Raw genomic sequence first — 20,084 nt, forward strand, 5'->3', positions numbered from 1 at the left:
AGTACGTTGGCTCTGTTTTCCTACAGTAATTTTAGGGGTGTGTTGCTTATACAGCTGTCAGACTGTCTAGTCGACTGGTGATCTGTGTTTTTGTCTGGATGCAGAAAAGGGAAATGTATGATTGAATTTTAACAAGAAATTTAATTACTTGTGTGTCAATCTGTCAATACTTCTGCTGCACATCTATCTATCTATCTATCTATCTATCTATCTATCTATCTATCTATCTATCTATCTATCTATCTATCTATCTGGCTGTTTAATTGGCCAGCTGGATCAGTGCCCTGTGAGACTGCTGTGTTGATTTTACTTTTATCATTTTGTTCCTATTCCAGAGTCCCATAATTGTTTATGTGATGTTTATACATTATATTGTAGAATTTAATATTATTTCATAACGTATACACAGTACCACTCTTGTATTTCCAAGGTTAAGTAGACAAAAGTCATGCTTCAGCATTGCACTAAAAAGGAAATTAAAGAACTTTGATTCCCCAGCACCCAAATTTGGGCAAAACTGCCTCATCCTTCATCCTGAATTCTAATCATTGGTACCCTAATTGTTCCCAATTATATTTAATGATCATTCATTTTATTTTATTATTAATACTTTTTTATTTATTATACAATAGTTCTATATTGTATATAATTGTATAAAATATATATTTATTAAACTACATTGATATATTATTAATATATTTAAATATAATTGCTGTTATATAAATATATGCAGAGCATAAAACAATTATATTTAAACAGAACATTCATATACAAATATAGAAAATGAATTCAAATGCAGTGCCTGAAATAAATTATATTCCATTTTGCTGTTAATTCGCTGCCTGTATTCAGTTACAGTGACAGAGTGTGCTGAGCACACATATGTACCCAATATATCCGGCTGTGTTCAGCTCTCATTAGGACTCCACTCTGTTCAAGCTGCTTACTGTGTGTTTTTGCACAAATATTGTCTTAAATTACACAAGTTCTGAAAAACTGAACAAATGTCATTATTTGATTAATTCTGATGTAATTCAGGCTTCTCGTGTGGCTGAGTATGTGTGTGTGTCTTAGTGTCTTCTGCCAGACATTATCGCACACGAGCACATTTTCCATTTATAGCTCATTAGACTTGAGGGAGGATCAGTTTTAGGCAAAGGGGGTGGCCCAGTTGAATGTGTAAGAAGGCAGAGCACCATCCATAAGATCTGAGAGCAAGGAAACTGAGAAGAGAAAGAGAGAGAGAGAGAGAGAGAGAGAGAGAAAGAGAGAGAGAGAGAGAGACAGAAGCAGTGCTGAATCTTCTGTCACTCTCTCTCACTCCATCGTGAGAGCTACAGGACTCACGCTGTCCTCCAGCACACACACACACACACACACACTGAGAGAGAGAGATAGAAGACACTGAAACACACTGAAGAGAAAACGTAAGGATTTTCTGATTTCTCCTGAGGAGCTGCAAATAACCCTCGGAGAAGGATGGCAGAGGGAGAGGGGGGAGATGAAGAGATACAGTTCCTGCGGACGGTAAGTAATGCCTGCTTGACCTACAGTGTTTGGGGGGGGGGGGACTCAAAGTTATTTATTTTTTTGCCTGTGCATTAAGGGTATTTTGGCATATACAGGACAAAACCACCATAGACATTGGGGGGCACTCATGACCCCCCGCCCCATCACCAACATTTAGACTAGTAGTTAAGTAGCAAAATGCAAGACTCTTAAACTTTTTCATCTGCCCCCCCTCAATCTTACACATTCGGTTGCATCATTGCTGTGAAAAGTGTTTGAAATATCCCAGCATGTGATTGGAGATTTGTTTGTTTGTTTTTAAATATGCACGCTTATTTAAATGTCAAGCGCTTGTGCTCACATGAGCGCTTTTTAACTGGCAAATAAGATCCATTGTCGATAGTGTAGTGATCAGTGTTGGGGGTAACACATTACAAGTAACTCGAGTTACGTAATGAAATAACTTTTTTCAAGTAACTAGTAAAGTAACAAATTACTTTTTAATTTACAAGAAAACAGCTGAGTTACTTTTTCTAGACTAAATGTGAATGTGAATTAATGCATTAATTCATCCTACTTGCAAAAAAAAACTGATTTAGTATTCATCAAAATGAATTAAAACTGTGAAATGCAAACTCAGAATATGACACAAACCTGCAATAATTAAATATGTTAACACAAATGTATCTAATCCCATTTTATTAATTAATCTTTGATTCTGACCTTTGATGATCCAGTTTAATCATACTAATAAGCAAAAATGACTTTAGATAAACTAACAATTGTGCATCAGTGTTTTTTCTTTCTTTCTTTCTTTCTTTCTTTCTTTCTTTCTTTCTTTCTTTCTTTCTTTTTTATTGCTGAAGAGTATTGAACCTACCTGTCCTGTTTTCTACTGTACAGACATGAATTAACTTTTCCTTCAGCCTGAGGTTTATTCATTAAACTTTTTGGTGTGAAAGGGCTTTTACATTTGCTATAAATAGAACTTCTTATATTAAAAACAATCAAGCCCTGCTCATATAAAAAAAAAAAAAAAAAAAGTAACTTGAAAGTACCACAAAAGTAACTTACCACATTACTTACCAATGACTTTTTAGGGAGTAGCGCAATATTGTAATGCATTACTTTTAAAAGTAACTTTCCCCAACACTGGTAGTGATGTATGAACTTACTTTAAAACAAAGCAGTTTGCTGTTGGTCAGTGTGGCAAATTCATATAAACAATTTGGTTGCGAAATCTGCGCAGGGAAATCTTTCGCCTCTATCCAAAAATTCCTAAGCTTTTAGAATCCTGTTGAAATGAATTGATTTCACCTGTGAAATTTCTCCAAACAGTGGTAAATGTAACCACACTGTAATAGATTTTTTTTTTACATCCCCATTCACATTCGTAACCTCTTCATTTGGACTGGTTGGTTGAACTGTCACCATGGTGTTTTTGGACAATTTGTGATGGACGTTTTTGCAAGCCTGGTTCTCACCCTGTATTTAGTTGACTATTTTTACGGTGGCCCACGTGCTATTTGACCTGCTTATGGAGCTGATAGTCTGCCTAACAACTCAGTGAGGGACGACGACTCTAATCAGGGACATGTCCTGCTTTTGTTATTGCTGACTGTGAACTCATATTGTAACTGCTGCATCTTTTCACTTGTTCTTCTAGAAGATTCTGTCATTCAATGGATGTATGTGAGTGTGTGTGGATAGACAGCGCCTGGTGCATCTGTTGGCACCGTTAGTTATTTTTACCTCAGGAAAGGAGAGACTTTCAGAACATGAGTGGAAGATAAAACAAGCAGGCCAGCTCCTTGAGCTCCAAACCAAAGGACTGAAAGACTGTGAAAAAGAAAGGTCAAATGGAAGATTTGGATCTGGGCGTTTTTTTAAAGTTTTTAACTAGTTTTAGTCAGTGGTTCTTGTTCCTGTGGCTCAAGTGGTAGAGCATTGCGTTTGCGTTAGCTGTGCAAGGTTGTGGGTTCGATTCCCAGGGAGCACATGTTAGGTAAAAAATTTTAGCCTGAATGTTTGTCGCTTGGGATAAACACGTCTGCTAAATGCATAAATTAAATTTTTACATTTTCTTACCCAGGGGGCTGGGGCCCAATTAGGGGCCTCAGCAAATTTCCAGGTTGGTTCCAGAATAACGTAAAAGTAAATATGAATTACATTAAATAGAAAATGTATTATATTATAATTAAAAATTAAAATGCTTAAAAACATATGAACTATCTTCTTCTTCTTATATCTTTTGGGCAGTGTAGATGCTACTGGGTGTATTACTGCCCTCCCCAGGTCAAAGTTTGAACTGCATTTTTATGTAAGTTCCTGTTTTATGTAAGAACTGAAGAACTACCTCAGAGATCAGTTTATGTTTATCACTGCGTCCAAACAAAGAAGTCAAATGAACTATCAATAACTACAGCAATAATTAAAATATGTGATGGTTGTATGTATCAAAGAACCTACGGTTCTTAAAGCTTCTAGAACCTGAATTATGGTTAATTAATATAATATTTAAATCCCTTAGGCCAGTGGTTTTCAGTGGTATTGCAGGTGGGCCGCCAATTATTTTCTGTTCATTTCCAGTCCATTCTAGGGCTGTGCGATTAAAAGAAAACGTCCTAAAATCACGATTTGAGCGTGCACATATGCCTAACTCCAGGTTCACACACTGTCTGTGATGCGCCTTTTTTCTGAGCCAATGTTGACTGATCAGAGCGTTCTCACTGCGGTAAAAGGCTAGAAATAAAAACGTGCGAAAATAATTCATGTCTAACACATGAGCATAGAGTGAATTTGTTAGTGAACAGGATGCAGTTTAAGTGAGAGGAGACACGTTTTAAGTGTGCACACTCTCTCCTCGCAAAGCAGCGTGTATCTGAGCAAGCACGACCGGTTTTGTGACAGAGCAAAGGAAATCTGCTGCGAACAGAGAGATTCGCACTCGTGCATTATTTTAATGTGCTTTCGCGTTATATTTATGCGCTCTCACTGCTGACCGCATACACATACTGTATACACACTGCAAACACCTGAGGCACCGCTACAATTAATGAGTTCTATGAACAATGCATGGCAAAAAAGAAAAAAAAGTCCCTGTATACAGGATTTTTTATTTATTTATTTTTTTGCCACAAGTCTATAAATTTTTTTACATCTTCACTATAGTGATGATTTTCACTTATGTCTGTTCTAGAGATGTTGCAACTTTTTGATAAAGCTCTGATTGGTTTTCTTTTGGAAATATGTTTCAAATTAATCCTGAATGCATTTATGACTGTAAAAGCACAATTGCAAAATTGATCAAAAAAATCGCGATAGTTTTTTTTTTTTTGTCCATATCGCACAGCCCTAGTTTATTCAATAAATATAGTTTAAAATCTAGCTTCTGAGTACTAAGTTATTAACCCAACAATAGCGGGGTCAGTTAATTTTTTTGAAGTGGGCCGTGCAAACATATGTGTTTGGTTGTGTGGGCCGCGAGTTGAGAAAGGTTGGGAACCACTGCCTTAGGCCCTTTCTTTTATTAGAAAGTAAATGGGTCCCATTTTTGGCACTAACTCAAAAAAGCACAATGTATAAGAAGGTTCAGAATTTTAAATTATAGATTAAATAATTATTCTTATTTGATCTTACATATCCCCCTCCTTGACTGAAGTAAAATCACTGTACACACAGATCCATTTAATTTTATTGCTCTTTAAATGGCAGCAACAGTAATATAATGAAACTTAAAGGCACCAGTTTAATAAATATTTTTTTTTTTTGTAGAATTATGATTACTTTTTCTTTTATAAAAATATAATTCTATTGACAAGAAGTGAAACTTAGCTTTTTTTTACATTTATTCAGTTGCCTAACTCTAGCAATGCAGCATCCAATTAGAATTTAGAGTTGTAGCTATCAGCATAGATTTGTAGATTGTTGCCCCATTAGCAGCTGTTTCTATGGGCCACTATACATAAGCCGTCCGCCATATTGGAATGGTCAAAGCAGGTCCGTGAACACTGAGCCTGTATGTCTGCAACCCTAGTTATACGTATAATATCTATGTCTGCAATAGACTTAAGCAGATGATATTGCTAAACTAACACAATAAAACAAGACGAAGCCATGAAATAGCACCACATTTAAAAGGTAATATTGTTTAAAAACCTGTAATATTGAGTTAAGATATTAAATACACAATATTAAAAACACAAACCAACCGGTTAAAGTTGATCCGATTTCTTTAGAAATGTACATTTTGGCGATTTTTACACCCAGAGCCTACGCAATGTTGTTGCTTCTTGTAACACATTGATTTTTATTGAGAGTGACCCTTCCAAGATGACATTGATGTGTTGACATGTCTGGAGTGGTCGAATGTGGCATCTACCTGTACATATCTATGGCAGTACGTTTTAGAAATGGATGTAGTTGATTTCCTGGATGTCGAAGACCATTCTGCTGTCTTTTTTTTTTTTTTTTTGCGACATCTGTTTGGAAGACCCTCAATCCATTTGTCCAGTGGGATCAGCTGATATCTACAGTATAATACATCCTCATGCCTCAGTTAGGAATGCTAATAAGAGTGTTATGTGGATGACAACGCTGCAAAGAATCTAAGGGATTCACATTGCACCTTTATGATCAAAGGTTAACTTTTTATATTCTTCACGAGACACCAAAATAAAGCCTCACAGCTGCTCTGAGCCCACATGTGCAAAAGACAGACATTTTTGAAGTGTTGTTTGGAAGGAAACAGTCTATAGACTTTAACACTATATACACAGACTAGAGTCTGTAATGGAAATTGTTCTTTACAGGATCATAAGATTTCAAATAAAAGCTAACAAGTGCTCTTTAACCACTTTGCTCTTTCGGTTACATAATCATTTTAGTTGGTTTTTCAGTTGTTTTATGGTTAATGTTTAGTGTCCTTTTTGTCTTTGTGTGTGGATGGTAGATGACCCACCTCTCCCTCTCAGCAACTTTCCAACTTTCACTCTCTGTTGTTTTTATTTCACTGTGAGGACTGGAGAAGAGAGGGATGAGTGGAAGAGAAAGAGAAGTGTATATGTAATACACTTCAAAAATAGTTTTCTAGCCAAATCAGGAATATGAGAACAGATTATGTTACTGTGATTTAAAGTCAACATGAAATAGTGAATCCTGTTTTAGTTTACTTTGGTAACTTTAGTTTACTTTAGTTGTGAAGAGTGCAAGCTATTTCAAATCGAATGGAATATTTTAACTCAACTATTACTAATTATTTTTGTTAATTGAAATAAAGCTAAAGTACAATATAATGAAGCTAAAATATATACAATATAAAGATTATATTGAACTTAAACTTAAGAACTAAAATAAAAAAAATTGACTTGGCAACTAAATGAAAGAAATAAGGTTAAACTGAATTGCTAAAAAAAAAAACACTAAAATCAAAATGGAAACATAATAATTGATCAAATTAATAAAAACTGTAATGTAAATACAAATCTATAAATAATACTAAAATAGTCTCACAATAATAATCTTTCCCAGTATTTTGTTTAATGTAATTTCTAGGCTAGCTGTAGCCATAAATAGCTGTTGCTTTCATTAAAGTTTGGCTATATGGACTTTTGACAATACAATCAATAAAGACAATAACAATATCCTACTTTGTCTTCTTTTTTTCCCCTTGAAAAGATCAGATTACAAAAGTAAAATGTGTTACGAACAGGGACTCGTGTTTAAATTAAAATGGAAAGAAAGTGGAAAAAAAACGGCTTCCAATCTTTTTGGGGCTTTCTTACGTAAATATATTTGTATTTGATTTCCTTTATCTCCATGTATGACAATATCCCAACATCATTGCAATGAAAGGTGCAGATTGTGTGAGATTGTCTTTATATATATTTCAGAGCTAAAGGAGCAGTGTTATGTGCTGTGTGGAGAGTGTGTGACTGCTGTAATCCATACAGTGACTCAGCATGCGTGGGTCGGTCAAGAACCGGCAGTTTTCTGAAGGGCTCAACAGTATGTGTCCTTGGGGGAATCCTTTCAGGAAAGCCCTTTGGTTTTCACCTACTGTTTCTGAGACTCTTCCTTTTTCCTTTTGTTGTGATGTAAGAGTTGTGTGACATGCCTTAGTGTTCTAAATAGAGGCATTACCCAATCAACAGTGATGACAGCAGTTTAATGATGCTCCAGAATCGCATGGAATATACAAATTCAGGTGATCAAAGATTACATATATCAAAGGGGGTCCTGCACCAGCCAAGCAACTGCTGTTGGGATTAATTTAAATGTTAACGGAAAACTTTCTCCATACTTTACTGAGCACCTTTAAGATAAAAAATAAATAAATAGATGGAAAATAGAGATAGAATAGCGTCAGTGGTGTTGGAGTGCATTTGAGGGGGTATTCGGGTTCCAGGCTATAACAGCAGTTTCCTTTTATAGTTTCACCACTATAAGTGACACTCTGGAGGGAGAGCAAGAGATTCTGTGTCCTACTTTGTCTTTGCCTGAATCCATAGCGAGGACAGTGTGTGTGTATGTGTGTGTTGCAGATGAAGCATAAAAGAAATTAATCACTTCTGTAATAAATTCCACACTCTTCAAAATGAAAGTGATGTGATGTGAAGCCAAGTATGTTTTCCCATACTCAGAATTTTTGCTCTGCATTTAACCCATCTAAGTGCACACACACATCAGTGAGTAGTGAACATACGATGGCACACACAGACACACACCTCACACTGTGTACACACATCCAGAGCAGTGGGCAGCCATTTTTGCTGCGGTGCCCAGAGAGCAGTTGGGGATTCAGTGCCTTGCTCAAGGGTCTCACCTTAGTCATGGTATTCAAGGGTGGGAGAGAGCTGGTACCAACTTGAATCCGCGACTTTTGTGTTACAAGTCCGACTCTCTAACTATTAGGTTCTTGGCACCTTTGGTTCCATGTAGAACCTTTAACAACCTTTCCATTGCATGAAACATTCTTTATAATGGAAAACAGTTATTTAGATCATTAAGGTTAATATTGAAGCTGATTACTGAGATTTTATTTGGGGAACCCAGAATGGTTCTTCTATCGAACCCCTCCCCAATGGAACCTTTGTTTTAGCAACCTGGCCTCATAAAAATATGTTCCTCTGTGTACTTTTTGTACAACACTGTTTTTACATATACCTTACTTCATGTTTCGCCACAGTTTCCAAGAGAAATGTCCACTGAGTGGTGCTAAAACACGAGTTCAGTACGTGAACCCTGGCACGTTTTTATATGTTGATATAGGTATGTATTACTGTGTTTTTATTTTATTGCTTTAGGCACATATTGCTGTGATTCAGAATTCAAATATCCGGGGACTGTCTACAAGTTAATGCTCTATTGTATTGGAAATATGCCCTACACCATACCCAAACCTAAACATACCTGATAGTGTTAACAAATGTAAAAACTGATATTAAAACATATTTGTTGATGCAGCCGCGCTATTTCAACTTCCTCATATGCAGATTTGAACTGTTTTCAAGTCCCGCCCTCTAATTTCAGATGCCGTTTCACTCGGATAGACGTCACAGTAGACAAAAAAAGACAATTGCTACTTCTGTTTCATGCTGACTTTAAAGTGACCCTATTATGGATTTTTTTTAATTACCTTTCATGCAATGTGTAACACAGCTGTAAGTGAATGAAAACATCCTGCAAAGTTTTAAAAGAGAAGACTCTGACTCATTGAAATGAATATTTTTTTTTATAAATCCAATGCCTATATGCCATTAGCATATTGCCTGCCCACTTGTTGGTCTTTTCTGTTGGTCTGCATGAAAATCCAAATTCTATTTTTTTGCCACTAGGGGCACTCTTTGGAGTGCTAAAAATAGTAGGTTCCCCGGTAACGGCTGTACACAAAGCAGCACTGCTCTCACAAACACTGCTTTATCAGGCATTACAGGCAGGATGAAATGGAAATGAGACCAGTCGGACCAATCATCTCAAATTGGACAACGAACGTGTTTTTTGACCTGGAATGCATCTCAACCTGTTGTTGGGAACTCCCAAAACCAAAATGTTTTCCCGAATGCCTCAAGCCTATGGTGGAAATATTAGACCCCTTGACATACTGTGATGCGTATCCCGGTAAGAATTCCAGTGCGACAAGACAATAACAATAAAACCCATTACAAGTGAGCCATTTGTTGCATCCAGTGAGGATAATTACAGATTATAATGACTTATACTGTCTTTTTATGCATGGCATTGCATCGTGACGCGTAAACATAAAACCATGTCTGCATTTGTGATCGGAGAACTGACAAACAACAAGAGCTACTCTGCACTGCTTAAATAAGGGTTAAATAAGGCGTTTTAGGGGGGCGTGGACGAGTCTTGACTTTTATAAAGAATATCTCATTGGGTTTGAGACTTTAGTATTTGCAACTATAGGGATCTTATCTATTCACGAACAGCTTGTAACACTACAAAAAGAAAGGAAAACTTGAAATCACATCATATGACCCCTTTATGTGTGGATAGGACAAAAGGTTATTTTCTTAGAATTTTGTTAATGTTCTCCACACTAAAAAATGGTTTAGAGGCTGCTATGTATTGAACATTGAAAGATCTCACATACTTAGTTATATAAATATTTTGGGCTTTTATGCTATGTTACTCTTTAACATATTGTTTGTTTTCTCCCTAAATACCATATCGGTGATGACTGGCCTCAGAAATGAGGAGAGAAGGATTTAGAAGCACTAATTTTAGTGCTCAGTTATGCAGCTCACAATAAGTGCCTGTATGTCACAGGGGACTCTTCATGGGAGGAAAGAGAGGTGAGAGGTGTGTGTGCTTGATGAAGTATTAGACCATCAGCTCTTCAGAAGATTCCACAGGTCTTGAATGTGTAAAGCAGGAGTCTTTCTTAGGCTTATGTCTTGCTTAGCCCACAGATGATCAAATCTACACCTCACCCCTAACAGACTCTGTTCATTGACAGCCAGGGTTCATGTGCGCTGTCATGATCACATCTTACAGAATAAACAGGTGTTCCTTCTGCTAGCACTCCAGTCCCTTTAAAGAGAAGAATCGCTTATGTCAGCCAGAAACTTTAACTGACCCCTGAGTCCACTAAAGAGAATACTGACAGTGTCACAACCTGTTTGCACATTCGCCTCTTGCACAATCCTGTGTATCTTAATATAAGACTTCAGTATACTTTCATGTACATTATTTTCTATTCTATATTCAATTCAACAGTATACATCTTTTTTATATTTTATTCATATATTTCTATTGTTTACAGTTATTTAATTCTTTCATACCTATATTTATGTATATTTTCATATGTGTTGTATCCTTTAATAATTGCACTGTCCATGGAGCGGACCTGACTCGCATTTCACTGCTGGTTATATATGCTCTAGATACAGATTAGAATGTCTTGGAAAAGTTCATGTATTTCAGTAATTCAACTCAAATTGTGAAACTCGTGTATTAAATAAATTCAGTGCACTGAATGTCGATGAAGGGTGTCAATGGCTTTTGGAGAACAGTCAGATCAGCAGTCTTCCCCATGATTGTGTAGCCTAGTGAACCAAACTGAGAGACCGTTTTGAAGCAGGGGTGTCGGACTGGGGGTAAAACCAGTACTGATTACCAGGGCCCCAAAGGAAGAGAGGGCCATTGAAAAGTCTGGAATATATATTTTCAAGGGGAGGGGGGCCCATTAGGACTGCCTATGCATAGGGCCCGGGATCTTGTGCAGTGCCCCTGTTTTGAAGGGTCAGGAAAACTTTGCAGGTGTTTTGAGTTGATTAGCTGATTTGCATGTCACCATATTCTAATTCGTTGAGTTAATTGGTGGGTTTTAGTTAAATGTGAGCCAGAATCATCACAATTAAAAGAAACAAAGACTTAAACTACTTCAGTCTGTGTGCATTGAATTTATCTTATACACGAGTTTCACAATTTGAGTTGAATTACTGAAATAAATGAACTTCTCCATGATATTCTAATTGATTGAGATGCACCTGTAATCGTTTATTGTATATACTCATGATTCAAATGATAGTGCCAGCTTAATACTGTATCTTAAATGTTCCTTATTTGTAAGTCTCTTTGGATAGATGGTCTGCTAATGCCTAAATGTAAATGTAGATCTTGGCATCAACATAAATATATAACAGTAAAAACCATATCATTGTAGAATAATTTATCTACTCTTTAACAGCAAGGGCTCATTTATTTAATTCCCTATCTCTCGGTCACTACGAGTTATGTCGACGACATATGGGGACATAACGTCTCCGTTCCCTCCATCAGGGAACGAGGGTTACGTACATAACCGAGACGTTCCCTATCTGTCGGTCACTACGAGTTATGTCGAACGACATATGGGGTCTCACTTGGGAGGCCAATCATCTCTGAGTTTAATAGAAAACGCCAATAAAAAATTGGCTAGTGGATTTAACAAACCTGAGTGCATCCACTCATTAGATTTTTGCTTCGGGGCAGAGTGGTTGTATGAAAGCTGTTATACTCCACAAAGCCATTAATCTGCTGTGTCGGGAAGCTGTTCTGGTTTGCGATACGGCGCAAACAGTGGTGTCCCTTTCAGCGATTCCCCTGGGCGCTTCAACTAGAGAGCAGATTTCCTAAAAGAGCAAAAAACGGACAATTTGCGTCTTTTTAAAGACGCCGTTTCGTCCGCGTCCTTCTGGATGTGGTCGTTTCCTGTTCTCTGACAACGGCCACGATCGTTGTCTTCTGTTTCTGGGCATTCAGCACGCTGAAGGCGTGTTCGTGGATGGTTCATGCACACACTGCGTGTGTGACCATGGCAACGCTGTGATCGCGTCTCTCCTTTCTTAAAGGGAAAGGAGCAGACCCCTCTGTCACAACCCGTTCAGGTTTCTCTGCCACGAGCAGAGGACCGCCGGCTAGTGCTCTGGGAGATTTGAAGGTGACAGTGAGAGCTCTTACCCCTTCCGCGGTGTTTGTCCTGTGCGGCTGCTGGGTGATGTTGCTGGGCTGTCTTATGGCAGTCCCAACGGGTCATTCAGTTTGCCGCCTGGGATCAGATGTCGATTGCAGCATCGGGGATGGGCTGCTGACTTCTGTGTATGAAGATTCGGTGAGGCTGCCCCCCTAGGGTGTTGTGGCCACTGCCGAATTGGACCCAGAGTTGACAGCCGTGCTTGCCCGGGCAGCTGTGAGCATCAGGATGGAGGTGAATGCACTGCCCAGCCCTGAGTGCTCATGGCTGTTCGATTGGTTCTCTGTGTAGAGCGCGGCTCACAACCGCGTTTTGCTCTGGTTCCTTTCTTCCCGGATGTGCATGGGGAAGTGATGCAGTCGTGGAGGACCCATTTTTATGGCCGGAAGCAGCTCATTTCATTCCTCCGTCCTCACTACCCTCGATGGCGGGGCAGCTAGGGGTGCATTGACATTCCCCAGCAGGAGAGTGCAATTACGGTGCACTTGTGTCCACAAAACACCGCCACTTGGATAAATAGTCCGCGCCTCTCACCCAAGGCATGTAAGCTGTCGGCCGCTCTCGCTGCCAAGGCTTACAGTGCTGCAGCCCAAGCTGCCTCTGCTCTGCATGCCATGGCTATCCTGCATATCCGGCGACCTCCCAAGTTCAATGGCATGCTCGAGACTTCGGTGGCAGTCCGGGACTCCTGTGTCTTGCGCAAGGAAATTGCTGTCCTGCTGGCGAAGGATGCAATCAAGCCGGTCCCTCCAGCCGAGATGAGGACAGGGTTTTGCAGCCCTTACTTCATCGTACCCAAGAAAAGCGGTGGCCTTCGGCCTATCCTGGATCTGCGAGTCCTGAATCGGGCCCTGCACTAGCTCCCGTTCAAGATGCTGACGCAGAAATGCATTATCAAATGAGTTCAGCCCTAGGACTGGTTTGCAGCGATCGACCTGAAAGACGCATGCTTTTATGTCTTGATCCTCCCTCGCCACAGACCGTTTCTGCAGTTTGCATTCGAGGGTCAGGCATGACAGTACAAGGTCCTCCCCTTCAGGCTCTCCCTGTCCCCCCGTGTCTTTACCAAGGTCGCAGATGGCACCCTTGCCCCACTCTGGGAAGTGGGTTCCTCAACTATCTCGACGACTGGCTCATTATGGCCCGGTCCCTAGAGCAGTTGTGCGATCACAGGGACTTGGTTCTCTGGCACCTCGGTCAGTTGGGCCTTCAGGTCAACCGAGAGAAGAGCAAGCTCTCCCCTGCGCAGAGAATCTCTTATCTCGGTATGGAGTTAGACTCTGTGAGTATGACAGCACGGCTCACCAGCGATCGTGCCCAGTCAGTGCTGAACTGCCTGAGTTCCTTCAGGGGGGGAACAGTGGAACCACTGAAACACTTTCAGAGGCTCCTGGGGTATATGGCATCTGCAGCCGCAGTCACGCCGCTCGGGTTGCTCCATATGAGGCCACTTCAGCACTGGTTGCACTCCCGAGTCCCGAGATGGGCATGGAGCCGCGGAACACATCGTGTCACCATCACACCTATTTGTCGACGCCGATTCAGCCCCTGGTTGAACCTTGCCTTTCTACAGGCCGGCGTGCCCTTAGAACAAGTGTCCCGGCATGTTGTTGTCACAACAGATGCCTCCAACATGGACTGGGGCACGACATGCAACGGGCAGACAGCTTCAGGGTTCTGGACAGGACCTCGACTGTTTTGGAACATCAACTGTCTGGAGTTGCTGGCAGTGCATCTAGCCTTACGGCGGTTTCGGCCGCTGTTGCTAGACAGGCATGTGTTGGTCCACACGGACAACACTGCAGCTGTTTCGTACATCAACTGACTGGGCAGTCTACAATCACGTCGCATGTCTCAACTCGCCCGCCATCTCCTCCTCTGGAGTCAGACGCAGCTCAAGTCGCTGCGCATTACCCACATCCCAGGGGAGCTCAATCGTGCAGCCGACGTGATCTCACGACAGCTCACCTTTCCCCAGGGAATGGCGACTCCATCCCCAGATGGTCCAGCTGATCTGGAGTCGATTCGGGGAAGCCCAGGTAGACCTGTTCGCTTCCCACGAGTCCTCCCACTGCCAGCTGTACTATTCCCTGTCCCAGGCCCCCCTGGGAAACAGATGCACTGGCAAACAGCTGGCCTCAGGCATTACGCAAGTATGCGTTTCCCCCAGTGAGCCTGCTCGCACAGATGCTGTGCAAGGTCAGGGCGGACATGGAACAGTTCCTGTTGGTTGCGCCTTACTTGCCCACCCGGACCTGGTTTTCGAACTCATGCTCCTCGTGACAGCCCCTCCCTGGCGCATCCCCCTGAGGAGGGACCTCCTCTCTCAGGGGCTTGGTACCATTTGGCACCCGCGTCCAGATCTTTGGAACCTCCTTCTGGATGGGACGCGGCAGACCTAAGTGATCTGCCACTATCACTCAGGCTAGAGCCCCCTCTACGAGGCAGGCCTATGCTCTGAAGTAGAGTCTGTTCACGAATTGGTGTTCTTCTCACTGAGAAGAACCCCGGAGATGCCCGGTCAGAGTCGTGCTTTCTTTCCTGGAGCGTGGGCTGACACCTCCCTGAAAGTGTATGTGGCTGCCATTTCAGCCCATCACGATGCAGTGGACGGCCGGTCCCTGGCTAGACCTCCCTTTAAGCCGCTGGATTCAATAGAGCTTAAGTTTTTGTCTCTCAAGAGAGCGCTCCTGATCGCACTCACTTCCATCAAGAGGGTCGGGGACCTCCAAGCATTTTCAGTAAGTGAAGAGTGCCTTGTGTACGGGCTGGCCTACTCTCACGTTGTCCTGAGACCCCTTCCAAGACCAGGTGGTGAACCTGCTGTGTCCCGTAAGAGCGCTTCGCATATACGTGGACTGTACCCAGAGCTTCAGAAGCTCTGAGCAGCTCCTGGACTACATTTGGAAGGGGCAGGCTGTCTCCAAGCAGAGGTTGGCCTACTGGATAGTGGTTGACATCGCCTTGGCATACTATTCCCAAGGAGAGCCATGTCCCCTGCGGGTGAGGGCCCACTCCACATGGAGTGTGGCCTCCTCCTATGTGCTTGCGCACGGCGCCTCTCTGGCAGACATCTGTCGAGCTGCGTGCTGGGCGACACCTAACACCTTCGCGAGGTTTTACAACCTTCGTGTAGAGCCAGATTCTTCCCGTGTGTTGGGTAACAGGTAAATTGGTGGGAAGGGCTGACTGGGTGTCAAGTTTACTCTAACATAGGGATGCAAGTGCCTTTCTTCTCCCAGTAGAGTTCCCCAGTTGGCGCACCCTGGTTGAGCATCCTCCAGCACCCTAGGCAGTCAGACTTGGTGGAGCAGTCTGTCGCCAGGCCCAGTACTGGTGTTAGCATGCCCGGAGCTCCGGTCAGCCCCTGTACTGGGCTAGGTGTCCATATGGCTTGATTCCCTACAGGTAATCCCATATGTGTATTTTTCCAAGGTAAGGTTTCCCTCTTGGCAAACCTGTGTCTTCCCTTGACAGACCCGTTCTGTCAGTCTCTTCTGGCAGCCGTTCCATCCATATTCTAAGGTAGGACCTTCCTCAGAGACCCCTTCCATATGTACTGTAGTACTGCCCCCTGGGTCAGTCTATATCTCCATATGTGTGTCCCTACGGGTAGGATGTGGTCTCCGTAGCGACCTTTTCTTAAGGCTCGCTTCCCCATTGTCTTGCCAAGCTGTAATAACAAATAGGGAAGATTTGAAGCAATCTTTCACTGAAGGTTGAAATCCCTTCCATTAACTTTATGTGGGCGGAACAGCAGCATGGCCTTCTCCAGCAGCCATGTACTCACCCTTTGGCCCCTTCGGTACCAAGGTCAGTGAATTTGTGCTGGGGCTTTGGAAAGGTTATGACCTTAAGTGTAGCTTCTGTGGCACGCCACGGCTTGCCGACAATTGCAGCGCCACAGGGTTGTGACGGTGTTCAGGTTGTGGCATTTTCCAAAGGACCCCATATGTCGTTCGACATAACTCGTAGTGGCTGACAGATAGGGAACGTCTCGGTTACGTACGTAACCCTCATTCCCTGATGGAGGGAACGGAGACGTTATGTCCCCATGCCACAACCTTGAACCGGTGGCTGTTGCCGGGACACGTTCTCGGCTCCTCAGCGTAAAACCTAATGATGCACCTGTCACCCTATTTATACCCGTTGGCATCGGGAGTGGCTCAGGTATGTTAAATCAACTGGCCAATTTTCATTGGCGTTTTCTCTTAAACTCAGAGATGATTGGCCTCCCAAGTGAGACCCCATATGTCGTTCGACATAACTCGTAGTAACAGACAGATAGGGAACATCTCGGTTACGTACGTAACCCTCATTCCCTGATGGAGGGAACGGAGACGTTATTTCCCCATATGTCGTTCAACATAACGTCTCCGTTGCCTCCATCAGGGAACGGGGGTTAAGTTCGTAACAGAGTCGTTATATGCCTACTCTTAAAAATGAAGGTTCCAGAAGGGGATTTTTGCACCAATATCATAAAACAACCAAATTGGGTTCTCCAAAGAGCCTTTTGGAAACCAGGAAACAGTTTATAAAAATCTAAAAAGCTTTTTCCACTATAAAAAATAATAATTATGCATCAGAAAGCTTCAACAGATGTTTACGTTTCTTAAATAATCCATAGATGCCAATTTGTTAACAGCATTTCTTAATCAACACTTATGAAAAATTAGAAATAAACTTGAGGCGACTAGCTTTAGGATTTTTTTGTATTTAATCAACTCAGATCATGGAAGAAATTAACAATAAAGAAGGTCTGTGCTTTCATCAGACGTAATAATTAAGCCACATGAACTCAAAAAAAGTTTTTACTTGCTGATCCAAGTTAGTTCGCATTTTAAAATAAACCGTACATTAAGATTGCGTTATTGTCATGTAATAACACAACTTAACACATAACTTTGACAACAAAATACAATCAAAAGAACTACATAAAGTTAAAATATCTATTCATTTTGAACAACATGTTTTAACCAGTTATTCAAGTTCATAATCAGTGATCAATCTGAACTTGTTCAGCAGACTGTTAGTTGGACCATCAAAATACATACACGTTATTGCTGTTTATTTTAAGGATGTTAGGTTAAGTAATATATCACGCCAAACTGGCAAAATTTTTACTTTATTTATTTATTTAATACAATGCCTTTTCTACATTCAGTTTTTTTTATAAACCTCTACAATATAATTTTCTGATGAAGTGAAAGTGGAAATTATTTAGTAATTAATTTATATAATTAAGTTAAATTAAATCATTGTCGATCTGGTGGGACTGGAACTGACATCTTCTCTCCAGTCATGTTTTTATTTGTGAGGTGTTTTTTTTTTTTCTTTATTAATCAGTGTTGAAAAATATTTACCGTGAGATACTTGTAAACAAAGAATTGAGTCATGCATGGGATGTTAATCATTGCTCATAAAAAATTGTAGTGGATGGGTTCAGAAATCAGTAAGCGGAAAATATGACACTAGCATCAGAGTCACTCAAATATCTGCAATGTGTCAGCACATAAATAAACATTAATCTCGGCTGGCCACTTTTCAAATGGTACTATGATTATTCTGTACTTGAAATATTGTTCAATTGTGGTGTCTTTGTTCTGCTGACTTTGACCTTAGTTAAATAACAGAACTAACTTAAGTTACTTCTTTGCAGAACAGCTGTAGAATATTGGACACTATTAAAGTAATAGTTCACTCAAAAATTAAAATCTGTCATCATTTAATCATTCTCATAGCTTTCCATAACTGCTTTGTCTACTTTTTTTCTTCTTCAGAGCACAAGATAGACTGTTGGGAACCAAACCATTTAGAATTTTTCCTTTTAGGGTGAACTCCCTTTACTGTGGAAATAAAACTCTTGCTTGTTGGATAAACAAAGATTAAAGATTAATTGGCATATGTTAAATCGATCTAAACAATCACCCATAAGCACACATTAGAGCTTCTATGAGTCAAACGTTTTGAAATTCAGTCGGTGGAGTCATGGTTATGACTCATAAAACTGCAGATTTTTCATGTTTAAGAGCTCTAGATGTTTTCAGCAGTTGATGAAACTACCTAAGTGATGAGAACCTTTATGAGTGCCTCTCATGCAGATCCCTGGGACAGAGAGATAGTACAGTTATTAAGCTTACAGAATGAGGTAACACTGTTTGTTTGTTTGTTTAATCAACCAATGTGCCATTAGTCCATTTTGATCATATCAAAATATATTTTTTGATTTTGTCAGATGTAAATGTAGACTGCAAATTACTTTTTCTGTCTTCATATTAAAAAAACTAATCTCAAGTTGTTTTTCATTTTCATTTTCATTTGTTTGCTATTCATATTGACAACTGATATTGCAGTGATTTTTATGTACTTTCTATTAGACCATTACAGAATGACTGCGTTATTTTGAAATTTGTTCTTGAAGTGAAATTATAAGTGCTGTAAAAGTTCTAATAGGCTAGATGAACTGATTTAAACTCAAGTATTATTAGAGTTTACAGTAGGTAAGGTTGATTCATTTCTATAATTGTTAGATGAACCTAATACCTATATATAATTTGTGGTCAGTTTGATTATTACACGGTAAAGCAGTGATGTTGTGATGTAGTAATTGAAAATAAATAAAATTTGATTTATTCCTGTAGTTATTTATTTTCTGTCAAATTTGTTACATTTAATGCATCCTGGTTGAAAAATATATTTCAATGGTCTAAGTAGTTTATGGGATATTGTAGTTAATGCATGGTTTTTTGTGTGTCTGTGAGATCAGAGACTCTTCTGCCCTGAAAGAGCCTCTGAACTAATTGGGGAATGTGAGTATGACAGGTGCACTCACCCAAAATAGCAATGTTGAGGAGAGGGGGAAAGCCCACAAAAGAGAGAGAGAGAGAGAGAGGGAGGCAGGAGCAGAAGTGTGTAGATGGATACAATTGTAAGGTATCAGCAAAACATGGTTAGGACCAAAAGAATTCCAATAATGTTTCAAGTTGTGTTAATGAAAAAAGGGAAATGAAAGACTCGAGAGATGCATTTGTAAGTGTGGTGTATGTGTGTTTGGAAGAGAAAGATATTTTTTCTGTCAGGTAGAGTTATAAAATCGTCATAAAATATTTGGACAATAAAATCATATTTTAAAATGCCATTGAAATAGATTAAATATCAAAACAACAGCAGATTTTTAAAAAGTAAAATAGAACAAGCCCAGTTTTTGAGCAAAGCATTTTACCAAAATATGTTAGTTAGGTTGTAAATGAGATAATACTGTTTAGCATTTAGAAACTTTAGTTGTCAAGTATTAGTGGAACATGTTTATAGTTAATGCAGTGAACTACTGTACATTAACTAAAACCACATTGACATTAGTCGCTTGAAAGAAACTGTAACAATGGCTTAGAAAAGTAAAATTAGTTCTAGGTCTAATGTCATTTATTTGCATCTAAAAAGTTTTTCATTTTAAAAAGTGTCTTAATACTTTTTGAACACAGAAAGTACAAATCTTTTGTGACCCTCTCTGTCACGCTGCTTGTTTCTGTAGTGCATTTGTGTGGCTGTCAAAATGCTGCCAATCATTAAAAAGCTGTGAAGTAGGACACTGACAACCATT

The 20,084-nt window shown here is 40.2% G+C and overlaps 1 protein-coding gene across 11 annotated transcripts in view; it reads left to right on the forward strand.

Annotated features, from left to right (window-relative positions):
- The first annotated feature begins 1,245 nt into the window (after positions 1-1,245).
- Positions 1,246-20,084, forward strand: part of LOC113061686 (ryanodine receptor 1-like) — a 112,359-nt gene continuing 93,520 nt past the window's right edge. For all 11 annotated transcript variants that reach the window (XM_026231011.1, XM_026231014.1, XM_026231015.1 and 8 more), the window contains exon 1: positions 1,246-1,527. In XM_026231011.1, the coding sequence (XP_026086796.1) occupies positions 1,480-1,527 (48 nt within the window). In that variant the 5' untranslated portion in view covers positions 1,246-1,479. The remainder of the gene's footprint in view (positions 1,528-20,084) is intronic.

The sequence above is a fragment of the Carassius auratus genome, chromosome 43 (genome assembly GCF_003368295.1).
Source record: "Carassius auratus strain Wakin chromosome 43, ASM336829v1, whole genome shotgun sequence".
Classification (NCBI taxonomy): domain Eukaryota; kingdom Metazoa; phylum Chordata; class Actinopteri; order Cypriniformes; family Cyprinidae; genus Carassius; species Carassius auratus.